Source organism: Poecilia reticulata, linkage group LG3 (assembly GCF_000633615.1).
Source record: "Poecilia reticulata strain Guanapo linkage group LG3, Guppy_female_1.0+MT, whole genome shotgun sequence".
Classification (NCBI taxonomy): Eukaryota; Metazoa; Chordata; class Actinopteri; order Cyprinodontiformes; family Poeciliidae; genus Poecilia; species Poecilia reticulata.
The window spans coordinates 19,570,102-19,594,958 of record NC_024333.1 but is presented as its reverse complement, the minus strand read 5'-3'; the positions used below and the strand labels follow the sequence as shown (position 1 = coordinate 19,594,958).

General features: G+C 37.3%; 1 protein-coding gene across 1 annotated transcript; it reads right to left on the bottom strand.

Annotated features, from left to right (window-relative positions):
* Positions 1-932: 932 nt before the first annotated feature.
* On the bottom strand, positions 933-24,736 carry adam10a (ADAM metallopeptidase domain 10a). Its single transcript, XM_008405369.2, has 16 exons — positions 24,381-24,736; positions 18,404-18,554; positions 12,423-12,541; positions 11,327-11,485; positions 8,897-8,997; positions 8,500-8,658; positions 7,720-7,812; positions 7,395-7,578; positions 5,754-5,917; positions 5,489-5,672; positions 5,261-5,411; positions 4,975-5,158; positions 4,402-4,513; positions 3,943-4,163; positions 3,710-3,836; positions 933-3,156 (listed from the first exon to the last, which is right to left on the bottom strand). The coding sequence occupies exons 1-16, from the start codon at positions 24,430-24,432 to the stop codon at positions 3,038-3,040; spliced, it is 2,280 nt and encodes a 759-aa protein (XP_008403591.1). The 5' UTR covers positions 24,433-24,736; the 3' UTR covers positions 933-3,037.
* Between the last annotated feature and the right edge of the window lie 121 nt (positions 24,737-24,857).

The window sequence follows — 24,857 nt, the reverse complement described above, 5'->3', positions numbered from 1 at the left end:
AATTTAGCTGACCTTAATATATCCTGCGTTTAATTTTGGTCATTATTGTTACAATTAGTCTTGATATGTGATATGGATGTCTATTGGACATTGACATTCATAGACATAGGGAACAACTCGCGTCCCGTGTCCCGTCGCGGGACGCAACATTTAACAGCCAACTACGGGCCGATTTCGTCTTTTAAGGGACGGGTGGCAACCCTATAATTGAGAGGATTATGAAACGGCTGCTTTTCCAGACACCGCAAAACATAAACTTATTGGCTTAAGTATAAGCTTATTGGTTAAAAAATTTAAATTTTAAAATCTTTTTTCTATAAAGAGCCGAGATCCAAAAGGAAGAACAAAAGTGTACAAAAATGATATTTGAATAATACGTCCCCTTTAAGCTTCCTAGCATCAGTCTACTGTGCTTTTTCCACCCAATAACTAGTTTTAAAAAGTTATGGATAACTTTTCCGTTAGAACACCCAGTTTGGTTTCAAGCAAGTAGATGAAAATGTATTATGTGGAAGAATGGAGAAGTTGTTCCTTTTCTCGGTATGACTGGCAGTGAAATAGATGATGCCACCACCGCCGTGCTTGAAAACTGGAACAATGTTCTTAGGTGTAAAAGGCTTATCACAACTTCCCCAAACATATCTTTCAATGCAGACTTTGACTGGATCATTAACTTTCTGAGCCAGTTCAGCAGCCAGTTTGAGACTCAAAGGTCCAACAGTAAATACAGATTTCAGGTGGGAAAAAACGATATAAAAGCTTCACAGGTGATGGATTTAAGGAGACAGATACTGAAACAGAAGAATGAAGCAGCTCTTTCTTAATCACCTTGTGATTTTTTTTTTAACTCGAGTCAGCAGCTCCCTCTAGTGGCCAACAGTCATCATTGAACTGTGACACATTGAATACCACTCCAATATAAAAACCGTGTATACAATTTAATCACACTTTATTGTTATTACAAAAGCATCAAGAAGCATTTTAATCAGTTCTAGTTTATTACTTTATTTCAAGTAGTTGTAAAGAAATTAGGTTTTTGCACATTTCTTGCAAGTTTGTAAAATGTTCAAAGTAAGCCAGATGGGACACAGAACGAAAAGAACTGCACCGAAACGTGGTACAAAAAGACAAAAGACATTAAAATCAAACCACAGCTCTGAATCTTTACTTTTGTTGGATTCGGTTGCGCTTATGTCAGTGCACATTTTCACATCACAAGGAATAAACACATTTCCCAGAGATATCAACCCACTGAGGATCACCCATGTCATACTGCTTCAACATAGAAAAAAATACACCCATAAATGTCTGAATAATAAAAAAAAAACACCATCAGCACCAAAAGCTAAGCAGTAAGTTAAAAAAAAAGGTTTTTGTCGTCTTGTAAGCTTTCCCCCCCCCCCAACATCTGTATGAAAACCTTTCCTGTGTTCTGGTTTAGAAATGTAGAAGGCATTTCTCTGATGAGGCCAGCTTGTTCACTGATGAACTCTGATTCTCTGCATAGGCTGATCAGTGGGAACCTGGCTCTTTGCATACGAGAAACAACTTTGGGTTGCAGCAGTTCTCCGGACAGCAACGCTCTTTACTCTTCAGCAACACCTCAAACCAAAGACTCACCCACTCATCTCTTCAAAGGAGATATGAAGAACATCCTGAATGAGGACCTCTGAACTTCAACCTGGGATTTAAAATTACGTTACAAGGGAATATGAAAATCAGAAGAAGTTAAAGATTTGGCTTAAAAAAAAATAAAGAAGAAGAAGCACATGTATACCATATTCTCAAATATTTCCAAACCTTTGAAATTCAGCAGTTCATGTTTAGCAGTCATGCAACTTTAGTCATGCTGCTTAACGTAGGCACATTTTCAAGCAGTTACACAAACTAAGAGGACAATAAAGCTTTTCAGATGAAAACCGCAGAGTAAAGCAAAAAAAAAAAAAAGGAGATTAGCAGAAGACATACTGATTGTTCGCTCTCACATAACGTCAGCAGCGGCAAAGCGATTAAAATTTACAATCTACCCCCTATTAGACTCAGTTTCTCCACATGTACAAAGTCGTCTGAAATGCAATATATCTCACTAAAAGAAAGAAAAATCCCTATTTACATTCAAACCAAAAGAGCTGAACCGTCTGGTTTCAGGTGGTTTTATTTGGCCTTTTTCTTTAACAGCTGACTAACTTACTAGAGAAGAGTGATGAATTTACTACGATGGAGTAAAACCATGGAACAATCAGTTGGATAAAAAATAAGTTTCTCAAACTCTTTCAGTTCTGTGTACAATAGCAAGTGCAAATCAGTCTGCAGAGTCTAACCCTCAGATTAGCGGCGACACCATGTTTTCATGCATTTTTTAAGATATGCATGCAACCATCTTTACACTTCAGCGCTATTAGTAATCCTGAGAAAGTGAATTAGAACAGTAGACAACTTAGATCCCCTAAGAAATATGTTTTTTCTCTGAAATAAGGGGGGGAAACTCTACACCAAACAATTAGGATGCTTACATTAGAAATCAAATGCATTTGGTTTGAAAAAAATGAATCCTCCAGCAATGATGTCAATGCGATTTTTTTAAAACCGGCAGCTAAAACTCATGTAACGATGTTCAGCTGCCATCATGCTGACGATGGAAAAGATGCAGGACAGACACAATTGCAATTGGCGAGGAAAAAAAAAAAAAAAAAGACAATTAAGGCCACACTAACAAAATCATATTCTCATAACCATCCGTTCTCATAAAAGATGAGAAAAAAAATATTTGAAAGAAACAAAGCGAGATAATTAAGACCACGTGGAAAAACTACGGCAAACTTGTCCCTCCTTGAAAGATTTGTTTCCTATAAAAGCTTTGTGAACCATCATTAAACTGGCTCTCAGAGAAGAGGAGGGGGAAGAAGGCAGCCCCCACAATAAAACATCTTCGATTCAAAGTTCTTTGAAATTTGATTTCTGTGGTAAAGGTAACTCTTTGGAGTAAAGTGCTCCTGCTGTAGGCACTAAGAACAAAGGCAAGGAGCAGAGCGTTGTCTCACTGCCTCAGGGGTTGCATCAGGACCCGATCTCCGGAATCTGGTTGGTATTGCTGACCTCGCCGTTGCTGCTGCTGCTGCTGCTGTTGTCGTTGACCTCTGGTTATTCTTAGTGTATCTGCAAGATTCATGTCAGAGAGACTCAAGATAAATGACTCAGCAAAACAAGGATTTACAGATAGTAATGTCATAAAACAAACAAGTAGTACAAGCATTTTAGCACAAATGTAACTTATTTGTTTGTTGTCTTTTTTTACTCATCAGAAGCCACAAAAGACACAAATGTATATCTTTTTGGCACCCTTAGCAAACATTTGTAAAAAACCTTAAAATAAATTCTTCCTTTGCTGCAGCAGAAAAATCCCACACTGAAAATGTAAGAAAAATTCACCAGTTTAGTTCAAAATCACAGTTTACATAATCATTGACTACATTTGATGAGTTTCTAGAAACTTTAAATTAGTAAGCCACAATTTTCTGTCTCCCTCTGTGAAATTTCCCATTTTTGCATAAGCTGCACCAAAACGCAGGAAATCATCTGAACTCGTGCTATTCTTCCCGACGTCCATTATGGCGCCTCGAATGATTAGGTGACGCAGTTGCAAAGGATCAATGCGTCATTTATGTTGTTGATTAAACGCTGATCGAGGATATTGCCCAACATTTTATACCTGTGAGGTGTTTGTGTTGGGGAAGTTTGGGGTTGTTGCTGGGTGTGTGAGTACTGCAGATCTTGATGAAACCCGCCATCAACATAATGAGAGCAATTCCCATCAGCAGCACAGCCCACCAGTGAGCCTGAACGGCAGGAAATATAAAACATGTCAAAGGCTCGATGTGTTTGCTTTAATGGAAATGTGTCTGCATTTCTTATGTGCTAAACATGTCTGCTGCAGACACTCACCACAATCCAATCTGCGATGTTCTCATACAGCTCTGGGTTTAAAAATGCTTTCTTCAGCCTGGCCAGTGGCCCGTCGGCGTCCACCAGTCGGCACTTCTTGAAGACGTCACAGTATCCTTTAAAGTCGTTGCAGGGTGCGCCAGGCTGCAGGGTTTTCACTTCTTTATTAAAGAATTTAGCCCATTTCTCTGAACCGGTGCTGCTGCAGGTGCTGGCATCATCTGAATGAAATAAAGACAAAGTAAAACCTCACAACATGTTGCTTAAATGAGAAAGGAAAAAAACTACAGAAACAAAGAAACTGGTTTATTAAAGTAATTTGAGCTATTCTAATTAATGTATCTTATTAATTAGAATAGCTCAGAGTGGCTAATTAATTTTCAGGCTATAATACAACAAATACGTCTGAGTGAGGATTTCTACTGTTGGATGTAACACAGTGGCAACAGATGTACTCACTTTTTTCCTGGCAGCAAACATGGCAGAGCTCAGCTGCTTCGTTCTTGTCGTCTTTGCTGACGCAGGTGCACAATTCCAGACCGTACTTCATACAAACAGAACCAGAGCAGAGCTAATACACAAAGAAGCAAGAAAAAAAGTGACTTAATGAACAGAATACACAGAGAGTACTGTTCCTATTTTCATTTGTAGTCACGTAGTTCCTTTTGGAGGCACCTTTAGTCATCTTAACATAAGTGTGTCAGGTCACTGTCAGTGTTTATGTGCATTTAAAGGTTAGAGGTGAAGAATGATTTGGGCAGAAAGTTGAAAAAGTAACACTTGCTTCTGCATTTGCTGCTTGAAATTGGTTTTCCTTAGTTTTACTTTTGCCAAAAGAGTTGAAATGTCAGCAATTAAGCAATTTAAATGTAAAATAAGTGTCCAAACTGCAATGTAGTAATATCACCGATTGACGTGTTCTGCTTTCAAACTCATTTTAGAAGTGTCTGTATTTCAAACACATAGTTTTTTTTAAAACATTAAATACTACTTATACTACACAGAGAAGCACATTAGAAATTAACTGAATACCCCATTGATGCAAACTTGTGTGTTCTCGTGGCAGGAGGTGTTGTTTGCCTTCGGTTTTGAGGTTGGACACAGAGCAGTGAGTCCGTTGCAAAAGCTTTCTTCAGCACATTCAGATTCCATTCTGCAACTCTCACTAGAACCCTTAAAATAACATCCAGTTGCACAACACGGGCCTTGGCTTGGACTGGGGGGGGAAACATTACACACATGCAATTAAAAGTGGAAAACGTTAGGCCATGACAATGTTGTTTGTTTGACAAGATATTGTACTCTTGGAAAGCCATACCCGCAGATTTCTCCAGGTTTAAGTTTGCACTTTTTTCCCAACCCTTCGTCGGCACTATAGCAGCACTGGTCCTTACAGTCAACGCCGAAGCCGCAGTCGCACTCCTCTCCCTCTTCCACCAGTCCATTACCACAGATAGGCTGACCAGACTCTGAGCAGAGATACACAATTAAAACAGAATCAAACACACAAAAAGATTTTCAACATGGTTAAACAAAGAAAGCTTACCAACGAAGCAGTTATCTTTCTTCTTCAACAGAACTGCGCTTATATTCCGAATGCTGCAGATGGAGAACCTGTTGTTGTTCAGTCTGTCCCCCGATGTGGCTCTGGCGTACATGATGAAGTTTCCCGACTCCTTCTTCAACTTCTCCTTGGATTCTCCAGGGGTGCACTCACCCCCAGAGTCATGCTGTAAAACAGGAAGCACTTAAATTACCTGCAGCACACACGGAGGAGCTCTGAGTGAGCCGCAGTGTTTCGACTAGCTTACGGGAGAGCCAAAGTTGTGTCCAACTTCGTGAGCGAAGGTGATGTGTGACACTTTAGGAGGGACGTGTGAAGCATAGTTCTGCACAGTGATGATACCGGTGTTGAGAGATTTCTTCTTCCCGTCAGAGTAGGGCTTGTTTCTTTCACAAATGCCTCCAGAGCTTCCTGTTGAGAGGCAATTAAATAAATAAATTTTAAAAAAAACAATACAGGGATGTGAGGTAACAGAAGAGTTACCTGAAATTTGATTAAATGTCTTTTTATCAGCTTAGTAACAGTAAAAGCATCTGATAGTTTATTGATAAAATCTGACAGGATTATGTAGGGAAAAAAAGCAACCACACCCAGTGAAGAAGACTGAAAACATGATTAGCACAGATATATGTGGCGTCTATCTAAACAAAACTACCAATTTGTAGAAGTGCCTGCAAAAAAAGCTCAGAAATGTGTGTTCTCCCCTTATGCCAGTCGCTCAGTTTCTTTTCTGCTCTTAAGATCAGAAACTCTTGAAAACGGGTTTCACTCTACTATCACTAGCTTTTTCTGTGAATGGCTGCAGTTATAAAGAAGAGAGTATTTGGGAGAAGATTAGAAGGCTCTGAGGTGAATCTTAACTATGAAGCTTCTTAAAATGAAACTGTTCCTGCATTATAATATGAAGGACGAGTGCACGTCAAAGGTTAAAACAAACTGTACACAAACTGTACAGACCCCTGGAAATATGTAAGCAATGTGTCAGATTGTGTTTGCCTAACATGTTAGGGAACTATAATTATGTGCATTTTCATGCCTCTTAAGGTTTTTCATTCAATAAATGTTGAACATTTTTTATTAAATGCTTATGGATCAGATGTAGAACAAGAGAAAAAGATATAAAAGCTCCTCTCAGAGGACAAGAAATTGCTCTTACATAAAAATACCACTGAGTGAAAATTGTTATTCCCTCCTCATCATAAACTGAAACTGTACTGCATGTAGTAGCCAATGTGTGTGGATTATATATGCCTTGACATGAAAAACAATACTTTTTTTATTTCTCTCTGAAGCTCCAAATATAATTCTACTTTGACATTTGAGGTGAAGTTTATTAAAAAGACAGCAGAGTCCACTGAACAGATCTGAATTTGCGTGTTTTCATGTTCTTTGACCTGTTTTTAGTTGGAAAGAGAAGACAGATGCTACCTGGAGTATTTCAATAATCCAGAGTATTTTTGCTTTAACAGCCTCTTAAGTAGCTGTTTAAAACAGTGCTGTCAATGTTCATCTTTTATATTTAAGATGGGTCTCAGTTTGATAAATTCTTCAAATATCAAAGAGGCTCTTTCAATTTTACTATAACAAGTACTTTGGCTTGGATACTTATTCAGAAATTATTTAATTTCAGGGCTGAACTGATGGTTTTATTACCATTAATATTAATCTGTTGTATGAGGAATTAAAAAAAAAACAATCACCCTGACTGGTCAAAGCAGAAAGAACATCATCCTGCATATGATGCCTAAGTATGCAGGATGAAACTGTTTCTAACCAAAGTGGAGCAGAAAAACATGTAAAAGCAGCACATAACATTTATGAAGAGAAACATGTTCATAAACTTCACTAGAGAAAAAAAAAAAAAACAGTGTCTGGCTGTGATGAGGACCTGAAGGAACGGCGACCCAAGCCAACCCGAGCACGCCGTCATCAAAGTCCCTGTCGGTGAAGACGTAGGCCAGGCAGAAGCCGTCGTGGTTCTGCTCAGAGTTCAGCTCCAGAAATTTTTCCACGCCAATGTTACGAAAGCGAAAAGGATTGCTGTTGTCCTTGGCGTCCTCTGTGGTGTTGATCTAGACAAGGTCAACAATTACAAATTCAAACTTCAGAAGGGACTACAGGTACAGACTTCATCGTACTACAGGCTCTTGAAACACTATCATCTGTTTGAGCTAAGTTTATTTTACACCAACTCTCCCATAGCTTCAACTCACCCTGATCCTTTTAACCATGAAGTTGATATTTCGGATGCCCAAGAAGTCTGTGTCCTGGTAAACGGAGTCAATAGCCTTCACATGGCTGGAGATCTGCAGAAAATGAAATTAATTAGATAAGCAGTAGGGCACAAACAGAAGCTAATAAAATACTTTAACATCACCCCGCCGCAAAGGGAAAGACCAGGTTTTTATTTGCATTACATGAACCTGATACAGTGTAATAGTGTAGTGGAAATTCAGAAGAGGGGAAGCGGGATTTGAGAAATAAGATACCGTTTGCATGTTGACAGAAAAACTGAAATCTCAGAGTTTAATCAATTTAAAGCTACCGTAGGCTTTCAAAAGATTTTTTATGTTCTTGTAAGTCAAGAATACCCTATATTTTTAATCCACTTCCTAATATTTTTTGTGATGTGTAAATCCTCAGTTCATCCAGTTTCTCACAGCACCAGTATCGCTGCAGATGCCAGAGGTTCTGCAATGGTTTTGTTTGCGAGTCCATGTGGGGCTAATGTTAGCTCTCGACTCATTAGCCCCCCGTCCGTGGCGTCTATGAGGACCAAATGTGGGACTGGGTCACTTCGAGCCATGCTGAAACTGACGCCAATCTGTTTCTGTGACTGGAACGAATTGAATTTATTTCTGTATATCAACTGGATCTGTTTGTCTTGAAAAGTTTTTGGAGTTGAGAGTCACTGCTATGTAAATAAAATCAACAGAATTCAACTGATTTATCATAACATGCTTTTACAAACAGCTGTTTCTGTGTACAGCTACCTGGGCGATGACGGCCTCCCTGGAGCCGTAGTAAGTATGGAAGGAGTGGTCAGTCTGGATGTAGAGCTGGCAGGTGTTTTTCTCCTTCCCAGCTGCCCTCTTTTTCCTCAGAATAACTGGACCGTAAGCGTCATCGTCTTCTGTCACCCTGCTTACCCCCTGTGGAAAAAAACCCAAACACATCAGGTCAGTTCTGATTGTTTTATTCTGTTAAATAACACAATCCATTTCTAGAGAGGGGAAAAAATCAAAGGTATAGAGCAGTTTCTGCTCTGAAACAAAAGAAACTCCAAAGAAAATACAGATTTAGCAAAGTTCACTCGTCCACCATCCTTGCCCAGCTGCGCTTTTAGCTATCAGAGACGACGGCCAGGTTTGTTGTGATGTCAGCACTTACATCGCTCGGCTCTTCGACTGCAGACGCCTGGTACTTCTTCATCCTTTCAAACACAGAGCGGTCAGCACAGCCGCCCTCTGAGCCGTACTTGTGAGGATAATCTGGCAGATAGAGCGGAGATACGGGAATGACTTTGAAATGTTTAAGGAACATAATGATTCGTTTTGATATGACAGCTGATTAGTGGAAGAACGGAGCAGCTGGACTTAATAAAAGCTGTTGTGAAACTTTGACTCAAAGTTTCACAACAGCATTGGCACCAAAATGTTAATGAAAAATTTACTATTTTTCTAACTATTATCACCAAAAAGCAAAGAAAGCCAGACATCATCATTAATACATCTCAAACAAGATTTTTTTCTCTGTACATTTATCAACGTACACAAAAGCCAAATAAAGAAAAAATGTAAAGGAAATTATTTCCATTACAGTTGTACTACTTATAAAACTACCAGCAATGATAATTACATTTATGCTATATAATCAAGGTATAAATAACCGAATAAGAATAAAATCACAAAGCTTCACATAAAGGTTTTTTTTAAAAGCAAGATGGCTGTGAAGCAGCAGTGAGATGTGAAACTATGCTGACCTTTACATCATCATCATCGCCACAGAGACGAAAACATTCCCCTCCATTATTCCCTAGCAGCTGACTAAACCGGTGAAACTGACTGAACACACACTTCAGGAACAGATTCAAGCTCTGACAATGTGTTTTTTTTGGCATTTTGTTGGAAAAAGACGTCTTTGTTCTTATGAAAGAGGTCTTGTACAACTGCTGATCAAAAGGCCTTTCACTTGTGGGCAGAAGTGCAAAAAAATGCATTAAATGATTGATTTTCTATATTTCTCACATCAAATGTCCTTTCAGTATCTATAAGTTTACAGTAAATGTTCTGGGAGCATTGTGAGGTGAATAGAAAGCCGCTAAAATAATCTTAATTATGATAAAACATTTTAAATGCAAGTGAAAAAGCTAGATATGCCCAGCTGCGACTTACAAGAGAGATCTTTTTTTTTTTAACTCAAAAAGGTCAAATTAATCTATATATGTGTGTAACTGGAGGTATGTTAACAAAAATGTGACACCATGGTGACGTCTTTTAGGTGAAATTGTCCGAAAAGTAATCTGTTTACACAACGTGTTCTTCAAAATGTCAGGTTTGTACAAAATTGGACGAAATACAGTCTGAAATTTAAATTTGATAAATAAATTGGAATTTGATAAATAAATTTAAATTTGACAAATTGGAATTTGATAAATAAATTGGATTTTGATAAATAAATAAATTGAAATTTGACAAAGTGGATTTTGATAAATAAATTGGAATTTGACAAATTGGAATTTAATAAATTGGAATTTGATAAATAAATTGGAATTTTACAAATTGGAATTTGACAAATAAATTAGAATATGATAAATAAATTGGAATTTGATAAATAGCAAATTTGAATTTTTACAAATTCCAATTCGATAAATAGCAAATTGGAATTTTTACAAACTGGAATAGTCAAATTTGACAATTTAGCACAAATTGTTTTAGCATAGCAATACTTCATAGACCTAGTGACAAACACTTGAACATTTCATCAGGATTTAAAACCACATTTTTATTCTAAAAGAATAAAGAATATACAGTTAATATTAGCTCATACCTCAACAAAGTACATCTAAAAAACTTGAATATTGTGAAATTGATAATGATTATGGTTTGCAGATAATAAAAGTCTGAATTCAGTGTTTCAGAAAATAAAATCAGCATCTCCACGCCCTGGTAGACGCCTGTGTTAGTGAAAACACAGTGAACCAACACCAGTAATGACTTGGCTCCTAAACCATCACTGGCTGTGACAAATTCACTCTGGGCTTCAAGCAACATGGATTATGTGCCTCTCAATTCTTCCTCCAGACTTTGAAACCATTGATTTCCAAATGAAATGAGCAAAGAAGGATTTTGAACCACTGATCTGCAGCTTGACACAAGGAATGCAACGTTTGTCAGTGCAACGTGGCTCTTGATGTTCTGACTTCAACCTCAATCCAGTTGAATATTTGGTAACACTTTAAGTGTGTCATTCAGAAGCGTCATTCGGTAAATAATGACACTTCTAATGGACTTTTTATGCAAATTTTAATAGAACTTTGACTTAAAAGGGTCATTATTGACCGAATAATGCAAAGTTGACACTTCTAATGGACTTTCAATACAACTTTTAGTCCAACTGTGCATTATAATTGTCATTATTTATCAAATGACACTTCATGACAACATGTCATAAACATTCTTAAAGACTAGTTTGAGTTCATAACACATGTTATGTTATGTTTTTGATCGTGTCATGCCAGTCTTATGCACACCCCTTCAAATAAAGAGTTAGCAAATATTTTTACTTCATTTCGTAACATTGGTTTTAATCAGTACTTACGAATATCATCTTCATGATAGATGACGGAGTGGAACGGCACATTGCTGCGCTCCAGATACCTCTCTGAGGGTTCAACATAAAACATTCCTTGGTGTGTTTTAATGAATCCCTCAAAGCGCCCGTCAACCACCGAGCCGTGAGTCAGAGACCCCTGTTCACCTGCCAAACAAAGGAAAGAGCAACAAAAAAATCTAGATCACGTCCTGTTAAACAGATAATCTGAGTTTAAACAATAAATGCAAGAATCCTAATCAACAGCTAGATCTCTGCTACCTTCACTCTTCAAAGTGACTATTCATTTTAAATGCAGCTTTTATTTACGGTACTTGCACTGATATTTGCACCACCAAGTTTAAAACAACATAAAACTACAATAATTTTTTTGGTTCAACTCTAAGATGCCCCCAGACGACGCTCCCAGGCACAAAAACATAATGGCATAAACTTCCCATTTCACCTTTTGTTTGACAATAAAAGCTCCTTTCCTAATGTTTGTGTGAACTTACAAGGAGACGTGCAGCAGGAAGAAGAGGAAAGGAAATTAAAATATGTTGGGGGATGGGTTGGAAGAAAACTGGATTTACTCTACTCACTCGGGTGAACCCGGCCAGGTCGAACCCAACCTGCTCATTTCCTTTTTACCCTCAGTGAGTTCTCTAGCAGCATCAGTCACCCAAAACCATTTTTTAACTGTTTTCTTCCTCCACTGTTTTGGGTGGGTGACTAATCCTTTTATCAAAGACAATCTTCTTCTTGAAACCGGACAACGACACAGATACTGGATAGGTTTCCAGGTTTAATCAGCTTAAATGTTTTTCTAAATTTTGATTAATATTAGATGTGGTGTTTCTCCATACTGCCTTTAGCTAAAGGTTAGATTTTTATTTTTAATTCAGGGGTGCAACTGGCAAAAAAAAAACAAAAAAAAAACAAAGGAAATGTTTAAAAAATAATTATACTGATAGGCTAAGATCCCTACTTGATTTTGATAATCAGTAAGACTTGTGAGGTTACTTACAATAAATCATTTAAAAGAGACAGACAGACAATGAGGAAACGGTAAACAGGAAATGATGCGACGAAAGCGCAGCCTTACCGAAGATTTCTCCACTGTAAATATGTGACGTGTCGATGGGTTCCTCTTGTCCTGACATCTCAATGACAAGATCTGGAGAAAAGAGCTTTGTGTCTCTCTTTAGCCGCAAGTTAAAATGTCTAAAGATAAAAAAAAGAGGAAAATTAGCTTCAGAAGTAAACGTGAAGCATCCAAACTTAGATCATAAAATAAGGTCTGTGCTGGAAAACACAGTGAAAACCTCAGGGCTGTACTACAAACAACCACAATGAAAGCTTTGTCACTTTATTCTGCAGGCTGCTGCTTAAAGATTTTCTCTAGAACAGTTATGTCAAAAGAACAGGATAAAAAAAGAAACTCATCGCTGGTGTAATCCCATATGAGCCACTAGCTTACCAGAAACTTGCCTTGCAGTGATGCTTGAAACTCTTCAAACGACAAGAAACATCCCTGCTTAACATAATTCTTATGCAATCAGACGGTTGTGAAGGTTCTTCCACATGACTCAACTCTGAATCACCACTGCTTCTTAGTCACTGACACCCTGTGAGTTTAACCATTTTGGCTTCATCATGTTGGTAAATGGGGACACTTTAATATCTTAACTATGTTTCTCCCCCATTATATTTGTTTGTTCAGAGATTATAACTTAGTCGTGCTTTGATGCAGTTGGCAGCGCTGCAGGATAAATAATGAGTCCTCTGTGAGAAATAGCAATGAGTTCTGACCAACAACAGGTTTTACAGAGAGCAGCTCTGACATGTTAGTCATTTTATCTCATTCAGTTTTTTGTTACAAAGCCACATATTTGCTTGGAAAATCGTCTGGCCTGATTTCTACTCAGCATCAGACACTGATAAATTGCACATTAGTAAAAATCAAGTTTCTAAACTAGCAACCAGGCCTGAAATCAGCTCAACACGACAATACATTAAATATCTGCTGCTGTTGTATCAACCTTCCAGACCGCTAAGGTCTTCTGGTTCTGCATCCCCAGAACCAAACATGGATAAGCAGCATTCAGCTTATTTGCACCACAAATCTGGAACAAACTTCCAGAAAACTGCAAAACTGCTGAAACACTGAGTGTCTTTAAAATCTAGACTGAAAAACCCTGTTTTAAGTTGCCTTTGAAGCATAATCGATTAAGAATTTAACGATGGCGCCTGACTAAATTTAATGTTTCAATTGTTGATTCTATGTTGCATGACTTTGTATCTTTTGTGTTTTCATGATGTAAAGCACTTTGAAATGCCTTGTTACTTAAATGTGTTGTGCAAATAAAATTTGATTGATTGACTGAAAATAGATTTTTCTTAAAGTGAACAGGGATATAACTGAAGGTCTAGCAGCGTTACAAAGTAAGCAGCGTTTTGAGGGTCAGACAGAGAGCAGGATTTCCCACTGCAGGATGAATCTCTGACCTGTCCAAGCATTCACATGTTCCTCATCATTCAGCCCCCCGTTTCCACCACCTTCCAGGCAGATTTGGTTTTATTTTGTTATACATAAAACATTATTAACTGGAATTTTAATATTAATAATATATTTTATTTACATCCACATTGTGAACAACTGGCAAGCTGCTGCCTGCTAAATGTTAAATCCTAAATAGGTTTTTAAATAAAATGTGCAGCTCAGTCCTGAACTGAAAAAACCCAACATAAAATAAAAATAACTGAAAATGTAGGGAGTGAGTTTGTGTTATATTTTCTCACAATTACAGACATATATGAAATGTCAAAGATGTTTTCATCTGCATGTGACCATCATGCACACCATTGAACACGTAAACACAAAAAGAAAACAACAACAAAAAGGTCAAAATTGCTGCCAAACTAGGTTAATATAACTGGTAATTCAACAAATGAGGTCAAAGATTAAATCAAATGCATGTTTTCTTCAACATATTAAGCACAGCATGTCCAGTCTGTGCATGTAAAGACTAATACAGAAGCACAGGTGAAACTGTCTGCTCTTCAAGCTGGACACTGGTGTTATTTGTGGGAATGGGTGTGGCTACCACTGATATAAAGAACAAACAGGCAACAGCCAACTGTATCAAAGGTGACATCTGTCACTGACACCATGAATAAAAGCACATCCAAATTATCCACAATAACAGCCTTCTAAGTAACTGGTTATTACTGGTGACCAGTAAGATTAAAGACACTCAAGTCTACAATGATTACAAAAACTACTACGAAGGTTTTTTTTCCATGTTGGTGTACAATGCATCTTTATTTTTTTCCACTTTGTTATGTTGCAGCCTTTTCCCAGTTTGTATTAAATTCATCTCTTTCCTCAAAATTCTAATTATTATACCTCACCATGTATGTTTTAAGGTTCTTTGAATGAAATAGGTAATACATTTGAGCATTCAATTCAATTCAGATAAATAATTACATTTCAACATCTGAACAAAATTACAACTCTTACTATAGCATAGATAGAGTACATAATATTACTAAAGGTCATTTTTTTATCATTTAACTTCAACTGGTTCTTTACCTATGATGATTTAGAAAATGCTTGGTCACTATTCTCTTTATCTGGTCACAAATATTAATGTCATAATATGTTATGACATTATAACAAAGATTCAAAGGCCTCTGCTCTGGTTAAACACAAAGTGAAGTCTGTTTATCTTTTTATCTCAACTCTTTTTCGTGACTTCTTGAAGGACCTAATGCAGGGTTTCCCTCAGTGTATTATAAGCCTGGCGGGCCACCAGGCTTTACTTGTGCCCCCACCAGGCTAAGCATTGCATACTTATTCAAGTCTTTTGAAAATGTTTTGCATTTTTTAAGACTTTATAGTTGGTGTTTAGGTGTTAATCTTCCTATCTTTCAATAACATATGATTATCAAGTGATATTTTAAAATTTTCTGTCAACTTAAAACATTTTTTTACTCAAAAACATGACGGGTCGCTGGGTGAATGACTGCCCTAGCATCCAAACACCGGGCGTAGCACGTTTTCTGGGGGAAACCTTGTAATGTGATTTTGAATAGCTTCATATATCTTTGGTAATATACCATTTAAAGGATTTTAAAAATGTCCCCTTTAGCATCTGTAGTATATTATTTCAGCTACAAATAGTCTAGTGGTAAAAGTACAATCTCTCAACAGAACAAATAGTCTATATTAGTATCCATTAATACAACACAGCTAAAAGACCTGGATAATAATAATACTATTCTAATCCCTGAGGAAGGCAGATGTAAAGATAGTTATACTGGCACATCCCAACACATTAGAATACCCCCAGAAAATCTCTGCATTTCAGTAACTCACTTCAAAATGTGAAAGTTATATAGATTACACACATGACCACAGTATTTCTGTGCTTCACTGGCCACCAAATCTCCTTGACTTAAACCCTCTAAAGAGCAGGAGTCCAACTCCAGTCCTGGTGATCCAGCGTTCTGCAACTTTTAGATACATTTCTTGTTGAACATTACTGAATCTAAAAGCTGAAATCTTTACTCAGGAATGACTTATTTAGGGGGATTGTTAAAACAGAAACAAATCTAGACGTTGCAGGAAATCGGTTATCATGAACTGATTTGACACCTGTGTCATAGAGATGATAAGGCAGTAAATAAGACGATCAGACATCAGACCCAACGATGAGCTGAAAGCTGCTATTAAAGCAAGCAGGGCTTCCTTAACAGCTCAGCAAAGTCACAAGGCTAACTGCCTCCATGGCACGATGCAGCAATGTAGTGAATAATGCAAAAGGAGCAGAATAGCAAAACTGAATGGCATGCATCTTATTAAAAATCCATCTTTTTATATTGGTCTCATGTAAAGTTCCACATTTGAAAAGAAATCAATGTTTAACATATTTAAAATAAATGTACTTTTCAATATTTTAGTTTTGATACGATGCACCTGGTTTCTGGAATGAAAAAAATTATATGGATATCAATGCGAGATACGACTGGGCAATAAAAACGCTATATATATATAGCGTTTTTCGCTATATATATATATATAGCGAAAAACGTGATCAATATCACTGAATTCCTGGCCAAAACGCACAGCATTATGGGGGATGTAGGCAGAGGAAAGGCTTTAGCTATTCAACCTCTCAAGGTTGGTGGCATCAGCTAACTCACTCTCTTACTCTTTGGTTACCTAGCAACTCACTCGCTCTTTGGTTACCTAGCAACAACCTGATGAGTAACTTACGCAGCAGCAGTTTCAGGTTTCCGTGCAGTTTCAAAACTGCTTAAAGTGAAGGAAATCTAAAGATAAGAGATTCACAGTGTCACGATCATCATGTAACACTGAAAGGTGAAGGAGAGACAACCAAAATAAAAGCTAGAACTCTAAGACATCATCTTTGCTGATAAAGATGAATACGTAATTCCTGAAATCCAACACAGAAATATAAAACATTTTTGCAAAATCAATAACAGTGAAAACGGATCATATTTCTCCATAGACAACACAAGCAAAATACGAAGACATTCTGCTTTGCATGTCCCTAAAAGCAGCTTATGATTCTGTGTACGACATTTCATTTGTTATTCAAATAAAAGCTACAAAATGTTGCATACATGTGTTTTCATTTGGACTGTGTACGCCGTTACAAAACAGTAACTCTGTAATAAACAACCATCCAAGAGCAAAGCGACACTAAATAACCCAGCAGTTCAAATTTTGCATGAAGCACTGTAAACCTTTCACTCCTTCTGGTAGACTTAACACTCATTAAAGTGGCTCATCTGTTGAATTTTTACAAGCTTCTGCATCAAGTGTACACTCCCTGCTGTTCACTCCAGGTAAGTCACAGATGCATGATATTATAAAAACAAGCAATATTATTGTGAATATTTCTTCTCTATCATCAAAATCTCCCCCATCGCTCTGCATTAGTTTTAATGTCTTGGTCACTAAAATCTACAGCTAATCTAGGAGAGCAGATTCTGAATGACAAATGGTAATGACCTTCTAAACACTGCATCCAAGTAGTTTTTCTGCTTCTGCAATATTAAGCAAACTGCTAAAGGTTGAAAGGATTAATCAGATTAATTGATTACTGAAATAATCATTAACTAATTTAGTAACTGATTAATTGTTAACTGAATTACACAGCCTCAAAAAGACACCATTTACTGAAGAACATGTTAATCAGAGCAATAACTAAGCCAAAGCCCTACAAAAAATGCAGACATATCAAATTTAAGATAAAAAAACTTATCTTAAAATATTTAAAAGACAAAAAAACATGTTGAAAAGGTTCTACTGGGTTCTATTAAGAACTTCTCATGTGACATACTTTGTAAAACAAATAATCCTTTTAAGCACTTTTGCTATGCAATTATCAATTTCTTAATCCAGTGATGAACTCTATGCTGTATTGATGCCAAGTCAAGCAAAAACAGCTGAGCTGTTATAGTATCTTAGGAAATAAAATGCTTATTTAGAATGAATTAAATTATTTCTTTATTGCAATTTTCAAGGTATTTCAAGAGTCTGTAGACAAAAGCCCTAAGTGGTTAAATGAAAAATCTGCAGAATGTGGCCAATTTTTTTATTCATCAATAGAAAAGTTCATTACTAAAATAATAATCGTTAGCTGCAGCCATAAAAATCATAATGCTATGCCAACTGTGATCTAACAGATTGAGAAGCTCAAGCACAGACTAATCACTGGGATTTCCCATAAATCCACTCAAAAAAAATAAAGGAAAAGTTTTGTGGGTTTCTCCTCTGCTTATTAAATTCCTACCTCCAAAGAGAAACCACGGGCAACAAAAATGGGAAGTGTTCCAACTTAGCGTATTGTGCAATGAGCAAGATATTTAAATGACATAATAATATCTAAATTTTTTGACATTTTAAACTGCTTTGGTACATGTTGGACAATCTTTTCTTTCCCAGAAAGGAGCGACATAAAGCAGACAAAGAATCCAAATTTCCGCAGCAGATTAGGAAGATTTCAGCGAGGGAGGGTGTGTGTGTGTGTGTGCGTTTTGAATTGAACTGACCTTCCATGAGCATGGAAATCCAAGTGAACCATCTGGTCTTGCGGATGAAGGGCCCTTTTGGCTCTCTGATGGCTGCTGTGCAGAGCTTCTGTGTCATACGACAAACCCTCATAATGGCGAATATATTTGTTCAACGGCTTTTCAAACTGGCCTGAAAGACAATTCAACAATACAATGAGGCAAACTTTGTTTTTAAAACTGCAGATGCAATATAATTTCTCTGATTTCTGGGACAAAACAAAACACTTGAATGAGCAGTTATCAAATGAGTCATGCTAGAAAATGTTAGGAATGTCTCCAAAACTGAGCAGGGTAAAGCTGTCACTCCCAATGGAAAAGGCTTATTCATCTTAACGCCTCAAACCCACAGAGTTCTTCCAGCCATCTTTCTTTCTAACCGCTTCCTTTGTTCTTTTATCAAAAACACAGAGTCCTCAGTTTAATACGAGGAGAGCAGAGCGCATGATGCGCGTCAGGTGACTGGGGGCCTGTTTCCACAGAATAGCAGGTCTCAATGCCAGTGAATGAAGGCTGCTCGAGTAGTAAGAAGCTCCATTCCAAGGAAACACTGGATGCCATTTAAATACTGGTTGCTGTTGGTGTTGTCTCGGCAGTTTTCAAAATAATGGCATCAGAGCTGACAATTTATTATTAAGCAGAGAACTTTAATTATTGATTTAGCTCCATTAACCTTCATGAAAGTGTTAAAGTGCAAAACACAAATGGTGGAATAAATAGATGACGATTAATGTTGTTATTCTCAATAAAACCAATTTATTGAAAATGCAAGAGGAACCAAAGAAACAATATATAATTGCACCGATCAGGATTGAAATACCAATTTCTGGTTTGCTTCAACAGAAAATGAAGAAATAACATTATCCCCATTTATGAATTAATTTATTCTTATTGGTTTTAATGACTTCACAACAAAGTGCATAAATGAACCAATGTTTGCTGGCGTTTGCCTTGGTGGGGAGAATCAGATTTTTTTTTATGTATTAGTTAATTTCACTCCTTTTCTTTTTTGTTGCTGCATTAGTAGCTCATTAAATGCTGCTGTTAAAAAAACAACTAAATGGTACAGGACTAAGTGAGTCAAACTTATCACAACCAGCTAAACTATAAGGAAACATGACTTATTTCTGTCATCCTGACACAGTATTCTGATACAAACCAAAAAACACCATGCGAGTGTGTTTATCAGAAATATTTGAGGTTGTAATGCCTTACTTTTATAGTGGCAAAGCACTATAAAAGTAAGAAAATGAAGTTGAGAGACATTTTGTCTGAAACATCAAATGTTTTTATTTTCCCACTGCACTGTTTTGCTCTGTAAAACTGAACTGCAATGTAGTGGGAGTCACAACTCCCCAAACGGAGGGAGAGGCTGTACCAGGCTAGCAGCAACTTGTTCATGACTGCACATAGGAAACAGCAACAATCTGCCGCGTTCATCTAACTTCTAAAATGAAAACAATGTAAACAAACTAAGACAGGCTTAGGGATGCCTGGACGGGCTTTCAGTGAAGGTGGAGGGTATTTTTCTAATCAAGGAATTTGGTACCAAAATAAATGCCGCTATCCCAGTCTGCAAGATATCCTCTCTCAGGAGGATGTGGAAACTTTATTGATATTTAATATTGACAGTAAATAGCCTTTACATGTTTAATCCTAGGTCTAACACAACAATTTTTTAAATAAAAAAAGTAAAAAAGGGATTTTTGTCCATACTCAGTAAATAAAACTTTTCTATAGCCATAAAACCCAAATCATCTTCTTGAAAGAATACTTTATAAAGCATAATAAATGACTGTATTTGTTTTATGGCTATATTTAAGAAACACTGCTTTATTTCTACTTTGAGGTTTAGGAACAAAGACAAAAAAATATAAACTATTACAGCAAAGCAAATCCACCTGACTTTTATGCAGTTTTCTGCCTTCAGCTCCTAAAACACAGAGCTGCTGTTACGATTGTGCATCCTGAATAATTACACTTATTTTAGATGTTTTATTCTATCTTTTTTTTTCTTTTACAATAATCTTCTATCTTTATGTTAAATAAAAAAAAGAATGTAGTTTGCAGCCGTTTCTTATAATTCTCAAAATGGTCATGAAACGTCATCAATGATTATTTGAAATGAACCTCTTGTCTCATTTCGTTTGCTTATAATCAGTTGTACATCAGAAACCACCGACAAAGATGTCCTTGGCACATTCACAAGAGATTTGCATCTTCACAAAAACATGCCATACCTGAGTTATTTGAAGTCTCTGTGGGTGTTCAAGCACAAACCCGGTCAAAATAGTAACACTTCTGTGTTTTTGTTCTGTAACAGCCCAGCCTCACTCCTAACTTTTTACACATGGATTAATGGACAGTAATTAATACTAAAGGAGAAGTAATTAAAACATTTTTTTTTACAGTTTCACTGCTGCTGCACATCTTGAGGATTGCAGAGCAAAGTATTTCAAGTGCCGTTGCAAAGAGCAGCTCTTGACAGAAAGGAAACCATTTTGCTGACAAGAAGCGAGGAAGTGGTAACAGCATGGATTCAACTCTTCTGGGCTTTGCAGGCGAGTTGATAGTTTGACAACAAAAACATCATATAACTGGCAACTCCCGCTTAACTATGGATTTAGCTGTGCATCCCACAGCGAAGAACAAACAAACCTGAGGTTTAGTTGTAACCTGGAAAAACCAAATTCTTAAATAAATACTCTTAAGGATCAACAACAATGAAATTAAGAAAACAAATCTTAACAAAACTGAAAAAAAGCCTGGCTCACATCAACACAATTATGCCAGACAAATAACCAAACAGGACTTAACAAAGCAAAGCTGGGCTGGAGTACAGGAACTTCATGCCATCACAATGTGGTTTGTGAAAGCAGCAGTGTGGTGAAGCTGTTGGACTCAGTCTGTTGTTGTTTTGACACTGACTGGTCCAAGTTGTCTGCTCTGATTTTATGCTAACATTGACACAAACTGACACATTTGCTGCAGATGAGTAATATCACCTCCTTCTGCTGCTATTCTTTAGACATAGAAAGTCCTGTTCAGAAATTTGAAAAGGGTTGCTCTGTGAGGCAGAGGCTTGGCTGGAGATCGCAGCTCCAAAGAGGAGCTTTGTGGGGGCAAATGTTTAGGCATCCTCTGGTTCAAATAGGAGATTGAAGGATTTCTCAAACATCAATGAAAGAATCAGAGTAACACTCTAGGTATGTTTTTGATGAGGGGAAAACTCAAAACCTAAAAAAAGTTGTCATTATATAATATTATATTTGTACATACAGCTCCTCCTTCAGTGAAACTCAAGGTTTATTTCTAATGAACCTCACTGTTCATCAGTAAAGCCTAAATCCTTCATTTGGGTGAGGAGGAGGTCTGCTACACATATGTTCAGCCATCACATAATTAATTATGATTTCCTTTTTGGGCATTTGCTATAAATTCTCAATAAAACTTAAAGCAGCTTTAATCCAGATTGTACATGAACCCCCTCCTCACTGACATCAGCAGCAGTGAACGTGTGTGGTTGTGTGTGGGCCTTTAACGCAGACATGTTGGGCTCCAGCCATCTTGGATTTCATAAAGCACTTCCGGAGTGATATTAAGGTGTCTTTTTGTCATTTCAATGTATGTTGTGAGATGACTGAAGTGAGCCAGCCTCTATTCTGCTGCTGACTCAACAGTGGAGGACATCACAGCCCACATCAGCTGACTCGTATAAGGGCAAGCAGGCTTTTTGGTGGAGGGAGCGATGTAGGGATGACATATGGTTTGTGCAACCACCCACTCAGTGGTTGCACAATCAGGTTCTTTTGTGACAGAGGCTATTGGCTGGCTCTGTCCAGATTACTGTGTGAGAAAAAACATGCCAGATAGAGTTTCCTTTTACTCCCTAAAGACAATAGTTTCCCCCCCAAATTTAAAGCTGCTGAATCTACTGTAATTAGAGAGACAAGTCATCCATCTGCTATGCTTTCCCTGTAAATTTGACTTAATTAGCTACCCGTCTGTGCCTGTTTGCTAATGGGCAGACTTCTTCCTGAAGATCATATAACTTCATCCATTTCAAATCACATTGAACTGAATGTGAATATCTAATTTAATCAAACATTTTTCATGGTGTATAAACAATCATCTCATTTTGAATGTGAACAAGACAAAAGAGAGGACTGTAGATTTCCATAGAAACAGGGTTAAATTGTTATCCATTATCTGTTGTGATACAACAATGTCTTCAGTCAGAGGCTTCTTCACAACCACTGCAACACAGACGTCTACAGGACACCCTGTAGCTGTCTACCGCAACTTCTTGAAGAACCTTGAATAATGAGTTGCAACAAAGTATTTTTGAATGTAACTGAAACATGACAAATTTCTAAATAAGCTAAACATAGTTGTATTATATTTTAACTAAAAAGTGTAATATAAATAAATGTTTCTTTGAAACTGCACTATGAAATAAACTTGGACCTCTTTTTATGTTTTCAGTTCTGTCTGCTCATACTTAAGATTTTGTAAATAAATTTAAACAGTGTTTTTCTAGTCCAGAGCCACATTCACCCAAATGCGCAATCAGTGCGCATTTGTGAGCGCATGTGACACGATGAAGTTGGAATCAAACCTACAACGTTCAGATTAAAAGACAACTTCACCTCCCAATAAGCTAGAGTCACCGATAAGCAAATACATAAACAATAAAGGTCTTGTTTTATTTATTTATGCAGGAGTTTGCCATATATATTCAACATTAATAATATTCTTTACTTATTAAATTTATCAATTTAATAAGTGAGTGGCAGCCCACAATGTCACCAGTTTAAGACCAAATGCTGAGATATCTGACACTTTTCTAACCAACTAACTAACTAACAGTGTTTCCCAACCCAGGTCTTTGTGACACACTGTCCTGGATATCTTAGATGTTTCCCTGATTTAACACACCGTTGCGCAAAAGCCAGTTAATCAGCCATAAACTGAAACATGTAAAGAATCCCAGGCAGTGTGCCTTTAGGAGCTGGGTTGGCAAACACTGTACTGACAGATGCAATTAGAAGCACTTATATTCCTGTAAGCCTCTGATAAAGGTTAGAGACATGTGGTTTGATCAATAAATGGGAAAATCATGTAAATCCTTCACTTTCTGCTGGTTCTAATACCTGATCAAAACACGTGAAGCACATGTTTTCTCCTTTCTGCATCAGACAAAAACTGGTACTGGCAGGTCTGACTTCACAGCAGGAAAAACATAAATGACATTGTCCATAAAGACAACGTCATAGGAATCAAAGTTATGCAATTATTATCAATGGGCAGAGAAAACTTTAAAAACTGGTTTATTTTGAAGACTTTCAGCACTTAGATTTTTTTGGGGGGGATGTTAAAACAAAGGTTGTCCCACTGGATTTACTTTAAATAGTGGCTTTCGAATTCACAACACAATGCTTACAAGTGAAACAGCTTACCTTCAACTAAGTTGATATCTACAGAAACTGAATTAGCTGCCTGATCTGGGGAGAAACTACAAAATAGCTGTTCGTTTACCTTTGAACAGCTTTGTCTTTTGTAGATGTAACTATGAGGTGTCAGTGTAAGTAACGAGTTGAGCTAAGTTTAGAGAACCTTTTGCAATTATTTCCAGCAGTAGTGAATGTTTCCTCCTGCTGTCTGTGTAGATTTGTCTAACTGTCCGCCTGAAGAGCTTCTTGCTCGTAGACACAACACGAGTTTTCCCACTCAAGAACTGTCAAAAAGCTTCCATTTACCTTGTGTGTGTCGGGTTTAATTATTCAACCTGACACCAAAGCTAATTTTGTCCCGCTTGGAATCGACTCGTGTTCAGGCAGTAATCTTAACATGAACATTAGCCACCTAGCTAGCAAGTCAGAAAGCCAGAGTGCAACTGTTTGATCCGTTTAGCGTCATCGCTGAACACTTTCCCTGTGTAAGTGAATGGAAAACTTACCTCTAATATCCCGTAGGTAGCAAAAAATGATAAATAATTTGAAAAATATCATATCCAACCGCCGTTTAGTTCTAGTGAACTAAGCTAAAATACACATAAAATCCGTAAAGTGCCTCTCGTTTCGTTGTGTTTTCACTCGTAGCTTGTCGTCGCCCTCTTCCTAGTTCGCTCCCATAACAAACACCGGCGGCTTCGAAACGAACTCACAAGCGGACAGGCCCCCCTCCCTTCCGGTGTGTACTGCCAAGAGAGTGTAGACACACCCATTCAGTTACCAAAGCACAACACGAAATCACCTCTAAACAACAATTCACTTTACTTTAGGATAGTAAAACCCTGTCTCAATCCTCTGCAGCGACTCCAACACCCGGGCGTTATTGTTCATGTCAAGTTTTTTTTGTCTCCATTTACGTTTGCTTTCTTATGGGAAAAAAAGACTTCCGGGTTCACTGACTGAACATTTCAATGTACTCTTTT